We start from the raw sequence: 15,706 nt of genomic DNA, 5'->3' as shown, positions 1-15,706 counted from the left end.
AGCTCTATTGGGATTCCAAAAAGTCACCAAACCTGAATAATGACACGAAGAAATGCTTACGCACCCCACTGACTAACAAAAACCTAATTAGCACAATTGTAGTAATGTAAATAAGTGAAAGTACTAATGTAGATGGTGCCAAAAATGTAATGGAGTCAAAGAAAATTGTTTTTTTTTTTAATGCGCTGTTAAGTAGAACAGAAATGAATCAAGTAAAGCGCTTAATTTCGAGACTTCATTTCTTAATGCATTTGATTAAAAAAATTATTACCCATAATACAGTGTCCTCTAAAACTTCACAACGAAACGTTATAAATTTTAACTACGACGGTACAAATTACTTCAATTTTCCATCATAAATGAAAGATGAAAGAGGTTGAATGATTCAGGCTCGACTAAAATGTCTTGATTTGGCATGTTGGTTTAAGAATCGCGATAACTTCCTAGTCTGAATGCAGAAATGTGAAATAGTAATTTCCACTGCCCAGCACAGCCAGACAAGTGGAAACATCCTCCCCAGAATCGGTCAGACAGAGGTAACTGCCTTTTTTTTTTTTTTAAACCTGACTTGTGTCTCGCGCTTCGTGATACCAGAGCCAGAAATAGTTTGCATGCATGTGCTTTGATTAGCAAGTTAATGCTGCATAATATATGCTATAAAGACAAGTGAATTATTGTCGTTTTAAATAATCTTGACTATTGAATCCTCTTTCTAAAGTGTCGCGCACGCGGGTGCGCATGTGTGTGAGGGTTGCCATGAAGGTAAAGGTGATCTCCATCCTGGAAGACAACTACATGTACCTTGTGATAGAGGAGCAGAGTAAACTGGCCATAGCTGTGGATCCTGCTGTACCACACCGGGTGAGATGCACACGCCTTTCTTCATGTTTAGTCTTTGCGATGCACATTGAAATCCAAGGTTATCAATCATAGTACAGTAAGAGGTTAAAATCAGAGCATTGTGTAGTTGAAATGACTTGACTACTAACTGTTTCCTGGAGTGGTCACAAGCTAGGCAATACAGAAAAATGCCCATAACAATTTCCTAATGTCAAAAGATTGTCATCAAATTTCCTTTTTTTGTCCAACAGTATAAAACGTTAACATAATCTGTTTAAGTGCCACCTAAGCTTCTTATGCTGTTAAAATTAAGGAAGTAAAGTCCACCTTAGACCTCCACTCAACAATTAAAAAGAAGTCAGCCAAACAAGCCCTTCCACTGGATGACAAATTTCTTTTATCCAAAATGTGTGGTCAACATATTTTGTGTAACATTGCCCAAAATTCTCTAAATTGGCATTTTATCACACATGCTCAAGATTTCAGTGGAGCTGTAGTGATTCACATCAATATGGAAAATTAAGAAAAATGTCAAGATTCAGTGTTGGTTTTAGTATCTGTATGGTGATTCCGAAAATGACAGAAATTATCCATTAAACATCAGGGTTTTTTTTTGAACAGCTGCTGGAAATAGTGAAGAGAGAAGGATTGTCTCTGACAGCTGTTCTCACCACACACCATCACTGGTAAAAAACTAAGAAGTCTGCAGGAATTACAATATGTCAGTTATACCCAAAAAGCCATGGCTAAATATTTGTTTTCACATATCAGGGATCATGCTCGGGGGAATGAGGCTCTGCTGAAGGAGGTTCCTGGCTTGAGAGTGTATGGGGGAGATGATCGTATTGGAGGTCTGACAGATAAAGTCACCAACTCTCAGGAACTCAAGGTTACTATGAGAGTCGTACAATAGCTTTACCTCAACATAACGTCAACATGTCAATTATACAAAAATGCAAAAAAAAAACTATTTGGGTCATTTCATGTTGTGCTTTCTCCATTTGCAGTTTAACTCCATCAATGTGAGGTGCCTGTTCACTCCCTGCCATACCTCTGGTCACATGTGCTACTTTGTTTGGGAGGATGAGTGCACTGATGCCCCTGCCGTGTTCTCAGGTCTTTGTCGTTAAACATAATAAGCGAGTGAACCATTTGAAATGTGACACGTAATGTTTCTCCATACATGTTATACCTGTGCAGTACACTCGCTGCGTAAAAATGCACATTGTGTTTTTTAGGCAAATTACTTTATTTTGAGTAGCTAGAGATATGAATCCCCTTTGACTGGTCTATTCTTGTTGGGTTGGTTGACAGAAACTGTGACCACCGCCAACTGTGTTATTTTTTTTGTTTGTTTCGGTATTTAGGGGATACACTCTTTATTGGTGGATGCGGGCGGTTTCTTGAGGGTACGGCAGAACAGATGTACCACAATCTCACCCATGTGCTGGGATCCCTACCTCAAGACACGGTTAGTCACACTGATTATTAAATACACAACGACGTGCAGCCTGACTCACTACCTCCCTTCACCCCTGTCCTTTTCCTTCAGTACAAAACATCTCAATCATAGCACAAAGCCCAGAATGACCAAAAATAGATCTCTCCTAGAGCATGGGATCTACTCCTAAATTTAAATCCTGCCTTGTTCCTATGTAGAAGGTGTTCTGTGGACATGAGTACACTATCAAGAATCTGAAGTTCGCAATGCTGGTGGAGCCAGAGAACGAGAAGGTTAAAGAAATGCTGAGCTGGGCCAGGGTGAGCAACGCAAAAAACACTTTACGAGTAAAGCTGGCAATATTCAGTTTTTGTTATTGTCAGTGAAAAGCCAAACCCTAACAATGTGTAAGTCTGTGGCTCTCACATATTCACAGTCTTATCTTCTAAATACACAAGAATTATTTTGCTGAGTTTATTGGCTTTGTGTCTCCAGGCAAGAGATGATGATGACAAACCCACGGTGCCATCTACCCTAATGGAGGAGTTTGAATACAACCCTTTTCTTCGCCTCTCGTAAGTTTTTACAGTTTATACCAATCAGCCAAATCAGTAATACTGGTGGTCTTAATGTCATAAAGGACAAGGTGCTGCACGGCCAATGTGAGCAGTGATGTGACACATCCCTATACACAGAAAAATGTGACAGGCTGTGTGCACAGTGGGTGGCCTAAAACATCTTCCCCTGCAAGGCCACTTCAGATCTTTTATTTAAGTAAAAGTACTAAGCAGATTATATACCTTTTACTTAAATAACAAAATAAAAAGTACATCATTAAGAAAATAATGTATTTGAAACAATACAGGTGATTGGAATTAGAGAAAAAATGTATACAGTAATTTATCAAAAATAAGGGTCAAAGATCACTGTTGGTAAAGATGGAGCTGATTTTAACCCATTTCTGTGCTGGCAATTGGTATAGTTACAATGATACAACAGCATTTATTAGTTCATAATATTTTATATAAAAACCAACAGGTGGTATTTATGATGTGGCTCATTGTGTATGTGAAAAATAAAAGATGAAACCAAGTAAAAAAGGGCTCCAGCCATCTTGGAAGGAGCTGGAAGCTAACAAAAGTCAACTTAAAAACAACCAGTTATTTCTACCTTTATTATTAGCTGTATTTGAAAGGATATAGATAGTTTGTATATACACATTGCGATAATGTTGTAAGAAATGCACAAATGTATTGATTTTTTTTTTTTGCATACTGTTTAACCAAATGACATAACAAATAACTTTCTCTTCAAATACTCTTGCTTTGTAATAGGGAGGAAGGTGTGCAAAAGTTCACAGGAAAGAAAGACCCGATTGAGGTGCTGAGGGTCCTGCGGAAGGAGAATGACAAATTTAAAAAGCCCAAGGAGAGACTTCCTCCCCATGCCATGTTGGCTTTGGAGTGGGGGCTGCTCAGACCTTAAGATGTAGTTCCTGACCTCTGAACACACAGGGAATAGTTTGAATGGCTGAATGCAGCAAGACACAAGACTGTAAATTCTGATGGATTTTGCTATTACCCTACATTGGACCACCTTTAGTTGCTGTGTGCTTTTTGACCCTCAAGGGAGACATATAATTAAAAAGAATCATGTTTGCACAGAAAGGCCAGTGTAAAGCTGCTACTATTAAATATTTCTAAAACGATTCATTTATAGGCTGGTCTTTCAGTTATGCAGAGTTAATAACTTTCTAGCAAAACTGATTTCCAGTGAAAGAGTTTCATGTTATGCGTAGCTGGTTTTTGGAGAAAAACCTGATTTTCTTTGACTTGTTTGTATTAGAATGTTTCATTTCCTTGATATGCACTTTTGCTCTTTGCCCATTTCCAGTCTGGTAACATTTCCACTGCTCTCATTTAAGCTTTTGAGGAGTCTTTGCAGTCACTCTCTTTTGCTTAACTTAGCGATGACAGTCACAGAATTAATAAAAATACAATTAATGTGAATTCATTTACAGTGCACTTTGTAAGCAGTGTTTAGGATATGCTACAGTACAAACTGCACCACAAGGACAGACCAAGGATACGGTGTACATCACCAAGTATCATCACAATGAATGTCAGCTGCTCCTATTCATCCCAAAGTTTACATTCTTACTTTGCAAGAGCTCATAACTGTACACGAATAATCATTATTCAATAAAATATATCAGACTGAACGTGTGTTATATGGGCATATTTTTAAATACATACAAACTGATGACTACACTTAAATCTTTATTTTTCTTAATGTACATACATTTAAATATAATCAAATTTTAAATAAACAGGTGTTTTACTTTGCTGTTTAAGCTCTCATTTATTATGTGCCACACAAATAATTATTAATACATATTTTTGAAGGGTAATATAGTTCTCAGACAACTTTTATATAATGTGATGAGTGGTTCAAAAAGTTGCTAATTCAATTCAAACTGGCTCCTATCAGAATTTATTCTTATCAGATCGAAGTTGACATATTTGGACAGTTCTCTAGTTAGTATCTATTGAATAAAAAATTCTGCAAAATCATCCTGGCAAAAAACATTCATCACCACTTCATAGTGAGTCCATTGGTCATCTTCTCCACAGCGTGGTACTTCGTGTGCAGCAGCTCTTTGGCTCTTTCTTCTCCTACACTGTGGAGCCAGGACTGATACAGCTCTGCCACTTGTAGGTTGTCTTCTGGTAAAGGCGAGCGTTCCTCCTTGTAGAGCTCCTCAACCTTCTGGAGGAGCTCCTTTTGGTTATGACCAGCTTCAGGCTTCACCTGTCCACCGCCATTTAGACAACCTGACATATTGTAAGGAAGTAAATGAAAATATGCTTGTATTAATTTTCCTTCAAAGAGTCAAAGTGTGTCATGGACTTGAGAGCTAGCTCTTCTTTACAGTGTTATAATAGATACCAGGTTAGAATTTAACATCTCTGCTGCAACAACCATGTAGTCTCCCAGTAGAGAAAAGGAACAATGGCAAACATTAGTGTTGGAAATGCTGACTTACACCTATGTCCTTACCTGAGGGACAGGCCATAACTTCCACAAAGTGGTACGGTGACTTCCCCCTCTTAAGTTTCTGCACGAGGTTCTGGATGTTTCTGAAGCCATACGTGGAAGCAAAGCACAACAGAACTACTCCATCTTTCTCTAGAGTCACCTCTTGGAAGTCTTTATTCCTGTGGCAGAATGGGTTAGTTGACAAATATGGCTTAATGAGTCAGACAGGATGTAATACAATTTTACAATATCTACAATTAAAACTATTCTTTGATTGTTAAACTAATTGACATTAACTGAAACTATTCAATCATTCATACTACCATGAGCAGTCAAGGAAGAACAGTAAAACAGAAGCACAAACTATCTTTATGTATTCACACTTTTTAAATAGATAAGACACTCTCACCTCATGGTCTTGTAAGTCAGGTCCTTCACCTCCTCACCAAACAGCTGCTTTGCAGCATAGGTAAAGACATGATGAAGGTAACCCCCAGAACCACTCCCAGCATGACTCAGGAATTCATCCCCACAAACATTGCTGAACCTGGGTCAAGAATAAAATGCAGACTTTGAGTAAATCTATTATTTGGGATATTGAAGCCTGGTTGGAGAAATTCCATAATAAAGATTAAAAGTAAAAAGCAAAATGGTAAAGAACTTACAATGTATCTAAAGCCGCAGGCTCCAGATGATTAAGTGACACATTTTGTTCCTCCAACATTTTCTGAACCTCTCCTATATGAGATAGTGACAAGTAAAAAAAAAGGAGAAGTTATCCCACATTTTTTACACACAGAAAGAAATTTCACGAGTAGTCACTGTACCAGAAGTGATGACACAGTCCACTTCTCGGGTCTCAGCTTTGTTAAGGTAGAAGTCTGACCTTGAAGCTTCAAGTTTCTTGTCAAAGCACGGCATTACTGCCACGTGGTAAATTTGCTGTGGATGCAGGCCCTGATGAGACACACATATAATGCACAAGTCAGAGACAATTTCTTATTCTCCCCTTTTTAATAACAATATATCATACAATCAAAACCGTCAGGTGCCAGCATCAGACTCCCTAGGAGTTAAAAATTCCCATTTGGTTAGATACTGATAATGAATGATAACTCTGAGTCAAATTATTCCAACAATACAAATTTCACCTGTTGTTCAGCAAAAAAGCCTTTAACCAGAGAACCCATCATCTGCTGAGGGGAGCGAGTGGTACTAATGTAAGGAAGAATTAATTCCCCATGGGTCTTCTCTGCATAGCAGATCCAACCTGGTAAACACACACACACAAAAAATGGAACTTTGTCTGGCTGACGAAATTGATAACTGAAGTGATATAACTATTATTCCACTAAATTAATGGCAAAATGCTATTTATTGTCTTTTTGTCCTTTATTAAGCAGGTCAGTAAGTTAGTGTTCTACCATCAAGGTGAAACGGGTTCTCTTTCAACATAGCTAACTAAAACTGAGGGTATCACTTTTATTCTACTTTTACATGATGCTAATGTATAGAATTTTATCCTGAAGTTGTGAAATATGTTTGTTTATATAACACATACAGAGATCTCAGGGATTACCTGGACAGGCAGATGTTAGCATTGGCAGGGCCTTGTTATCTTGGTCCTTCCTCTGGAAACGCTTGACAAACTCTCTCTGGCTCTCCAGCAAACTGAATGTCCGACTAAAGCTTGTATCAAACACATGATGTACCCCTAAAATAAAAGAATATAAAATAAATATCTTCATTTGTGTCTGCCCATATCTCTACCAACTGTGTTGTCATTTCCTGTTGGCAAAATTATATTTGCACCTACCAAGACCTTTGAAGAAAGAAGTAAGCCTCCTGCCTGCCTCACTGCTGCTGAGGCCGTAGTGTGCTGCTAGGGAGGCTCTGGACTGTGGAGACACCGACACCACCACAACCTTCTGTTCTGTTGTGCTGGCCTGTAGTGAGTCCAGGTGACATAGATGAATATTATTGCATAATAAAAAATGTCACATGCTAAAGGCTATAGAAGCAATCATAACCAGATATACAACATACAAGACAAGGATTTATCTTAACCTTGTTTTTTTGCAGCACTTTAAAAAGCTCTTCATGGCTCTGCTGCGTGATGAGGACACTCTCTGCTGAGGTAATGCAGCCACTACAGGCCAAACAGTCATTCAGAGAGATCTTTGCTTTTTCTAGCTTCTTCTTCCCGCCATCCTACAACCACAAGGCCAATTAATTCAGTGCACTGCTAAACTACCATTGTATTAATTCACATAAGTTTCTTTTAGGCTTGATAACCACCTGATTCACTTGGACATAACTGCCATCATCTTCTATTTGAATTTTGGCCACAGATTTTCCGTGTTTCTTCTCTACTTTGACAGGTTTGACACATTCCTGCAAAATTGAAAAACAGAAACATTGAAACTAAATTACAAAATACTGAGCTAGTGTTTCCTAATAAGTTGGGATGTTCTCAAATTATAAACAAGGGTATAATGCATTGAATAACGAATCATTTAAAACCTATATTTAATTTGCCTAACACAACTGAATAAAGATATGATAAAGTACAAAGATAAAGCATATCCCAAAAAATGTCAAAACGTTAGGAGTACTCAACATTTTTTTAATATAAACCAACCTATAAGATGTGACAAAAAGTTTCAATTCATTACTAAAGAAGAGCGTTAATAATGCCAATGAACCTCAGAGCCATATTATATGTTAACTGGATTTTTTTTTAATTAAATAGCACAATGTGATATAGTAAGGACCTTCAACTAGACTTTTAAGGCAATAACTAAAGCTGTAGTACTGCAGTGTATATTGTAACTAACTCTAAGTGTATCCACAAAAAAAGACGTTTATATTTATCCAAGCTAAACGACATAACTCAAGTGCTAACATTAGCGACAAGTTAAAAGAAGCATTATAGCACGGATTTCATATTAACACTTGCGGATTTGATAACGTGTGATCGGTAACAGTTAAGCTGATCACTTTGCTTCTCATTATACAACTAGTTTGTCAACAGAGATGCAATGATACGAACATTTTGGGGGTTTCGCTCACATAAAGACGAGAACTGCTAACTAGTTAACAGCAAACACGCTAGCTATGGTTACTTCCGTACGTTTTTCGCTGTTGGCTGCTTTTATATGCAAAGAGAATTATTGTCGTTAATTTTGTCCTTTTGGAAAAATAGCTGATATGTTGTTGACCTGAGAGGGGGTGATAAAATCATCGAGATCCGTCAACTGCAGCACTCCGCTAAAATGAGAAGCCATATCTACTGCCGTAAAGTGTTTGTTGTTTATTTCTGTGTCGTGAATAGGTCTGCTTGTTTCGCTTGCAGCAGACGCGAAACTCTTTATCAACCAAAGGTTTTGACAAACGTTGTAGTTCTACAATGACGAACTTCTACAATCTTAAACTCTTAACATGCTCATATGAGCTATTTACATCTAAAGTAAAGAAAAGAGAAAAGATGAAGACAGTATTTGCTATGCAACTGAGGTGTGAGATTTAGACGTGTTTTCAATAATTAAAAATATACACATCTATATTGTACCTGCAGTTTTTGGTAATTGATAATTGTTTTATAGACTATAAATTTATGGTCGACATTCATCACAATTTCCAGTCTGTCCAAGCCTTTCCTCAAGAAATTATCAAGTAAGAAGAGATTCATGCTCTTAGCCTAAAATACGACCATTCTATGAGAAACATGTAGTGTGACTTGCTGTTGCTCACAAGTACATAAGCAAAATTCAGTTCTGTTATCAGTTCTTAGAGAAAAACGTTTGTCTCTTTTTTAAAAAAAAAGTTATAATCACAGGTGTTAAATGACAAAATGTTACATTTGCTCAGCTACTCAACTTGATCCCCAGTACAAGTAGCCAGTTTGTACTTTTCTGAAACTTTTCGCCCAATACAATTTGGAGGGAAACATTTTACTTTTACTACACAACATTTGTTTTACAGCTTAGCTTTTGTAGATTAAATTCATCATTGTTTAAAATATATTGTTTTCTTATTGTATTTGGTACTTCTATCTTGAGTAGTATACTTATACCCGAAGTAAAAATACTATAAAGTGCTACTTTTACTCATAGTTGAGTCTTATTTTAGGAAAAACTATTTATGTCTATATAAACACACATATAAGTTTGTATCATTCTACCTTAGTCTAGGGGGAAGAAATTGTTTTTATAAATTAAGAACCATAAAAGAAGCAGAATTTAGCTCATAGAAGTCATAAGTTACATTATAATCTCAAACGCATAACACAGAGGTGTTTGTCGAAAATATTCTTGGTTTTTAAAGGCACAAGCAGGTGCCCTTTTGTTGTTATGACTACGGGGTCGTAAATCCGCCATGTTTTTCCTCCCTGATGTAGCGTTGCGACAGAGACGGAGAATTCGAACGACATGAATGTAGAAAATAATCATACGGCAGAAACAGAGAGGGAGAAAACGAAGAACGGCAATGAGACCATCACCATTCAGACAACACTGGGAGATGAAGGTTAGACCTGCTACTAGTCATTATATGTGTGAAATATTTATCTATTACTGCGTTTGGGCCTAGCTAACTTCCTCCGTCGTGAGGTGTTGCTAGCAGCTAACGTTAGCTAGTATTAGCAACATCAGCTAGTTTGTTTCCAGCCAGTCAGAAGTATTTCGAAAAGTTTACATCACTTACTTCTTGCACAAACAATTGATGACATGATCTCATATGGAAATGGGGCTTTCTGTGCTATTAGATCAAGATGTGCACAAATGTGGACGCTGTCAAGCCGAGTTTTCCACGCTGGAAGCTTTCATTCAGCACAAGCTGCATCAGAGTTGCAAACGTGTGTCGGCACGGGAGGCCAGCAGCCAGGATGCTAACTCAAAGGTAAGGACTGTGATGCGTTGGCTAATATTTAATAAAAAATTGTAGAAATTTAAGACAAATCTAATCGATGTAATATTAAACTTTGCCAGGTGGCTGCAGCCACAAGCTCTTTTTCAGAGATGAAAACAGCTAAAGGTGCTTCTGCAGATGAACCAGTGAAGACCACTAATGGTGGGTCAGCATTAGAGCATTAGGTCAGCCTTTGAAGCGTTTGATGTGTATTCACTTGCCAGTTGGTGATTTAGTTAACACCTTCATTTTGTCTGTTTTGTGCATAGATGAAAGCAGTAGTCTTTTGGGCCGAGGTCGCAGGAAGAAAATTGCCTCACAGAGAGTCAATGACCAGTCAGAACTGACTGAAGGATGTGTATCTGATAATGCTGACGCTGACAAACTTGTTTACAAAGTCAACCAAGAGGGTCGCTACATTTGCCAACTTTGTGAAAAAACATTTAAAACAGTAAGTTTGTTTGATTTGTGTGTGTTTATTTTTGATTTATGAAAAGGAAGTGTTCATATATTTTCTTACATAACTAGATGTCTACTAGAAGTGAAAACAGATTGTTTGTTTATTTAATACACTACGTTGCCAGTGTTGTTTCTCTGTTACACTCTGTCTCATCCAACAGACAAATATCTTGAGGACTCACATGAAAACTCACAGTGACCAGAAGAACTTTTCATGTGACCTATGTGGGACCTCCTTTCGTACAAAAGGCTCCCTGATTCGTCACAACCGTCGTCACACTGGTACAGAGAGTAAATTTTGGGTTTTAATTTTTTTTCGGATACATTTGAACTTATTATAGCCCCTGTTCTCTTACAGATGAGAGGCCGTATCGCTGTACTCTTTGTGGCCAGTCCTTCAGAGAGTCGGGTGCTCTCACTAGACACCATAAAGCTCTCACACCCTGCACAGAAAAGATCCGCTTCGTTCAGTACAAGGAGATACTGGTCAGCAAAGATGGAATGCAAAAAGGTCAGATATATACTGCATGCGGTGGTATCATGTGCTATAGGTATCTCTACTAGATACTCTTTCTTAATAGTTTTCCAGAGTCTCTTCTGTCAAAGCTAATTTGCTGCAGTTTTTTAACATTTAAAGAAGTGACAGTCCCTTGAGTCACAGACAGTGTATGTTCATTGGCCAGGAATCGAAGCTGATCACAATGAAACGTCTGACCAACAAGAAGTGGTGGTTGTGGAGCAGCAGCCAGAGGATCAGGAGATGGTGGAGGCTCAGACTGCTGTCGTCAGTGTGGTTGAGGCTGGTTCCCAAGAGGTTCTCCATCAGGTTCGCTTCACAATGGAGGTGGATGGAACAACACAGGAGCAACAGGTGAGTGGAGAAGGGATGGAAATTTAGGCCTTGTTAAAAGACCTGCATATGCTGTTGGCAGGCAAAATACTTTTTTTTTTTTTTAAGTGCTTTTTGGTAAATCTTTTGCAAAAATAAAGAAAAGTGGAACCTAAGGATTTGGTACGACATTACTTTGCCTGTAACTCTCCAATTTCTTTACCCTGTCCCTCTATTCAGGTTGTAGTAGAACAGTCTCAAGCAGAAGCTTTGGCGGCCGCTGCAGCAGCTGGTGATAACCTCATCTGCCAGGCCATTATCAACTCTGGAATTGCATTGGGGACAGCGGAAGCAGTGGTTGAGGAGACAACACAGGCAACCGAGGAGATAAATAAAGAGGTTTCTGACTGTCCTGATATTAATGAGAATATCACAGAGATCCAGATTAAAGAAGAGTTTGTGGAGATGGAGTCAGAGGTTGGTGTTTTTAAGACAATCTTAGCGGAAGTCTGGGTACCTGATCAACCATTGCAGATTATTTACATGTGCATAACATTCATTTTCAAGCAGTCATTCCTTATCTGTTTTATTTGCAGGAAACAGTGGATGGTGATGATCAGACCTCCTCAAAATTGCACACTTGTCCACACTGTAACCGCTCCTTTAAAGGACTTAATTACTTCCGCTTTCATGTCAAGAGACATTTGGGTAAGTCCACAATCACAACTGAAGACTCACAGAATTAGTATACTTTAAATACAATTTGCTGTCAAACTTTGTCCAAAATCTGTAACCAAAAGGAAGCTGGAGATGGGTGTTTTTGCCAATAAAAGGTAAAAATATTTTTTCTTACCTCTTTTTGCAGGTTATAAGCCCTTTAAATGTATACTCTGCCAGAAAGAGTTTCTGACTGGTTACCTGCTGAAAAAACACATGGAAGTTCATGTCAGTGAGAGAAGATATAAGTGTGGTGAGTGTGGCAAACTGTACAAAACAGTTGGGCATGTACGTGAGCACATGAGGGCCCACTCTGATGAAAGACCATACCATTGTGTCAGATGCAACAAGGGATACAAAACCAAGGTGATTTGGATGTACTTTTTCTAGCTATTGTTTTTGTTCAATAATTGAGGTCACAGCTTTTGTTTAGTTTGTCCTCACACATTTTGTTAATTTGTTAACAGATGTGCACAGTAAAAGCTGTTCTCTCTTGTTTCTCTTGCTCAGAATGCCCTGCAGGTGCATCAGCGGACTCATGGTGATGAGAAACCATATGTGTGTCATTTCTGCTTGAGGGGTTTCAGAGAAAAAGGTTCTTTGGTACGACATGTCCGCCATCACACTGGTGAGAAGCCTTTCAAATGCCCGAAATGTGGAAGGGGCTTTGCTGAGCACGGGACCCTCAATCGGCATATGCGTGCTAAAGGTCAGCACGATTGACAGGAATCAAAATTGAAATCACAGTAATTCTCCCTTTGAGTAGTCAGTAATAACAAAAGATGGTTCTGATCATCACCAGGAGGCTGCCATAAAGAAGATTCCACTGAGCAGGAGGCTGAGGTAACAGAGGAGCAGGCATCCGTTGACAGCCTTGCCACAGCAGCCATTATCTCAGAGGACCCTCATGCTGTCCTGGTGGAATTCTCCTCAGTGGTGGCAGACACACAGGAGTATATCATCAAGGTAAAAGCCACAGTTGAGCAGGTTAAGTGTGGTTTCTCTGTTACATCACAATTATTGGCTGGAAAAAATGAAACGCAATGAAACAGCTAATGTTCTGGATCTGTCTGCAAGCACATCAGTGATAGTGCAGCTGATATTCAGTTGTTAGCTAGACAAATGTTATTTTATCATCAGAAGTAACAAAAAGAGTGTAGTAAAATAATGCGTATCAGTGCAAATGTTTGAAACCCTTTTTAAAAGTTTTAATAAAAATCTTCTCACGTCGAACACTTACTAGGCAAGTGTGCGTTAAATATTATGTTATTGGGAAAAAAATAGTTTTATCCTTTTTGCCATTTTAAACTAAGGGTATGAAAAGATATGCACTTAAATGCAGGTAGATATATGTCCACATATATCTTTAGGACTATAGAGCACCAACTAAATTTGCAGTAATTTCTTGTTCCTGCAAATGTTTAATCCACAGTACAATAAGAAACTCTGAAGAATGGGAGAACACAAACCTTACTGGAGACTAATTACAGTGAAAGTCTTATTCAAAACTACAGAAAGCAGTGGTTTGGGGTTTTTGAGCATACACCAAACTCTACCAGAATTAAGTGAAAGACTGTAAATGAGTCCAAGTTTTAAAACATTTTGCAATTTGTGTATAGATTATTTGTTAAAAAAAATAATAATAATCACAGCAAGTTAAACTTTTACTAGACTGGATGCTTAAACAGTGTTTTCAAAAAGTTTCGAATTGGAATTGATTTGTGTTTTGCTCATCATTCAACATTTAATCATTGTCCCGTAATGTTTCTAAATATTACTAAATGACATTATTGGGTGGAATGTACTGCTAGCTTTTCGTATTCATTTGATCAGCTCCACCTATATTATTCAGACTCAAACGGAGGAAGAAATGCAGGAAGAAGAGGTTACACTCATTCAAGATGGCCAAAATGAAGTGAGTATACACATATATCAAATCATCTATTCCTTCTATAAAAGCAGCAGTTTTAGTTGTAGCAATTGTGTGAATCTGTTATCTAAAGTTTAGTGTAATGAGCATATGAAGCTTTTAACTATTTTATTCCTAATAGTTATATTCGTGTTATTTTATATGTAACCCTACTCATGCTATTCATATCAAACATCTCCCTGCCAGATGGGAAACCACATCATGAAAGTAGTGCAGCGCATTGTCAGTCAGTCACATGGTGCTGGTGGCACGGGGAGCCATCAGATCATTGTCCGTAACGTGGCAATGAATGAGGAGGGCCCGTCCATCTCTGACTGCGGTGACACCATCACCATCGCTACACCCGAGAGTCTGACGGAGCAGGTGGCCATGACGCTGGCCTCGGCCATTAGTGACGGCACATTACTCGCCACGGCAGGCACCGTGGAGACTGCAGATGGAACAGTTACTATGGTTACCACGGAGGAAGCAATGGAGGAGGGACTGCAGGTCGTTCAGCAGCAAGAGGAGTATATCATCACTACTCCAGAAGAGGTGGAGATTCAGACTGTTGTCGTATGATGGACAAGGATACGAGATTTGTCTTGACTGTACCCATGTAGCCAATTACTGTAAAGTTTCTGTGAGTTTGAGATTCAATTACAGAACAAATGCCAAAGTGTTCATAAGTTAGCATAAAAAAAACTAGAGACATTCTATGTGAAAAATTAAGCTTGCACAAGGTGTGATTGGTTTGCTGAAATGAAGCCAAATTAGCTAGCTAGTATTTGAACTTTAGCTGCATACATCTAAAGGAATAACCAGATTAATTTGTGAGGTTTTTTGTTTGATTGTTAAAGTCCAGATCTGGTTCATATTTCTTTAAGGCGTTACGAACTGAACATGTCTGGATGGATTTCCAACTTTGTTTTACATTCTAAAATGGCATAGTTTGCAGCTCACTCCTCCTCTTCAGTGTCTGGATTGGCTACTATCATGATTTTTTTTTTTTTAAATGCCCTTTAAAGACTGACCGAACTGACACTGTGCATGGTTGCCTGCTTGACTGAGGCTGTTTAAATACACAATGCATTTCTTATTATACAGTGTCTCACTTCTGAGCTAATATTTATAAAGCCTTTTTAAGCATGAGAGATGGTCAAAACCTGGTCCATTTCCCTAAGCAGTGTTTGCATTAAATAAATGTTATTTTTTTACACAGTTGACTTTTCTTTTTTCCCTTGGTTGTCTAATTTGAAGACTTTTCATTTTTCCAAATGTGATTTTTATTTCGTTTTAAATTTAACCTTTAGATTTTGTTTTTTGATAAATCGCCTTTGTTTTATCAAGAAAAAAACATTTCCAGGCTTGTACCAACTAATGAGTGACACTGTTAAGTCTATATTAGTATTTGCATCCCTCTGTAAAATACATCCTACCTCGCTACTGTAGTTAAAGTAGTTTCGGTTTTCAGTAACCTTCACCATATCTACAGGGTATGTCTCTGAAACTGATGCTCCAGTACTGAGGCTAAAACAGACACTATAATCAGGAGTGTCCCTGG

At 38.2% G+C, this 15,706-nt stretch overlaps 3 protein-coding genes across 5 annotated transcripts; 2 read left to right on the top strand and 1 right to left on the bottom strand.

Moving 5' to 3' along the window:
• The first annotated feature begins 393 nt into the window (after positions 1 to 393).
• On the top strand, positions 394 to 3,989 carry hagh (hydroxyacylglutathione hydrolase). The gene is made up of 9 exons (XM_067477213.1): positions 394 to 536; positions 719 to 861; positions 1,462 to 1,526; positions 1,612 to 1,729; positions 1,848 to 1,956; positions 2,208 to 2,311; positions 2,500 to 2,601; positions 2,777 to 2,856; positions 3,616 to 3,989. Exons 2-9 carry the CDS (start codon positions 739 to 741, stop codon positions 3,764 to 3,766), a joined length of 852 nt encoding a protein of 283 aa, XP_067333314.1. The 5' UTR covers positions 394 to 536; positions 719 to 738; the 3' UTR covers positions 3,767 to 3,989.
• Positions 3,557 to 8,654, bottom strand: narfl (nuclear prelamin A recognition factor-like). The gene is made up of 11 exons (XM_067477210.1): positions 8,542 to 8,654; positions 7,619 to 7,714; positions 7,388 to 7,531; positions 7,137 to 7,266; positions 6,900 to 7,034; positions 6,472 to 6,590; positions 6,148 to 6,277; positions 5,986 to 6,058; positions 5,730 to 5,867; positions 5,342 to 5,499; positions 3,557 to 5,115 (listed from the first exon to the last, which is right to left on the bottom strand). The coding sequence occupies exons 1-11, from the start codon at positions 8,605 to 8,607 to the stop codon at positions 4,874 to 4,876; spliced, it is 1,431 nt and encodes a 476-aa protein (XP_067333311.1). The 5' UTR covers positions 8,608 to 8,654; the 3' UTR covers positions 3,557 to 4,873.
• A 1,048-nt stretch (positions 8,655 to 9,702) lies between these two features.
• Positions 9,703 to 15,363, top strand: e4f1 (E4F transcription factor 1). Of its 3 annotated transcripts, none has more exons than XM_067476358.1 (14): positions 9,703 to 9,847; positions 10,086 to 10,219; positions 10,309 to 10,390; positions 10,498 to 10,679; positions 10,849 to 10,969; positions 11,046 to 11,198; positions 11,371 to 11,558; positions 11,757 to 11,993; positions 12,113 to 12,224; positions 12,382 to 12,599; positions 12,744 to 12,942; positions 13,036 to 13,199; positions 14,086 to 14,148; positions 14,350 to 15,363. In XM_067476358.1, exons 1-14 carry the CDS (start codon positions 9,751 to 9,753, stop codon positions 14,722 to 14,724), a joined length of 2,325 nt encoding a protein of 774 aa, XP_067332459.1. In that variant the 5' UTR covers positions 9,703 to 9,750; the 3' UTR covers positions 14,725 to 15,363. The 3 variants fall into 3 exon arrangements, with proteins under 3 accessions (XP_067332459.1, XP_067332461.1, XP_067332460.1); XM_067476360.1 differs by having other exon boundaries at positions 14,067 to 14,148; positions 14,350 to 14,490; XM_067476359.1 differs by lacking the exon at positions 9,703 to 9,847 and having other exon boundaries at positions 10,097 to 10,219; positions 10,319 to 10,390.
• Positions 15,364 to 15,706: the final 343 nt, after the last annotated feature.

This window comes from Channa argus, chromosome 15 (genome assembly GCF_033026475.1).
Source record: "Channa argus isolate prfri chromosome 15, Channa argus male v1.0, whole genome shotgun sequence".
Lineage (NCBI taxonomy): Eukaryota > Metazoa > Chordata > Actinopteri > Anabantiformes > Channidae > Channa > Channa argus.
The sequence above is the reverse complement of the archived record's forward strand: the minus strand, read 5'-3'. Positions and strand labels throughout refer to the sequence as shown.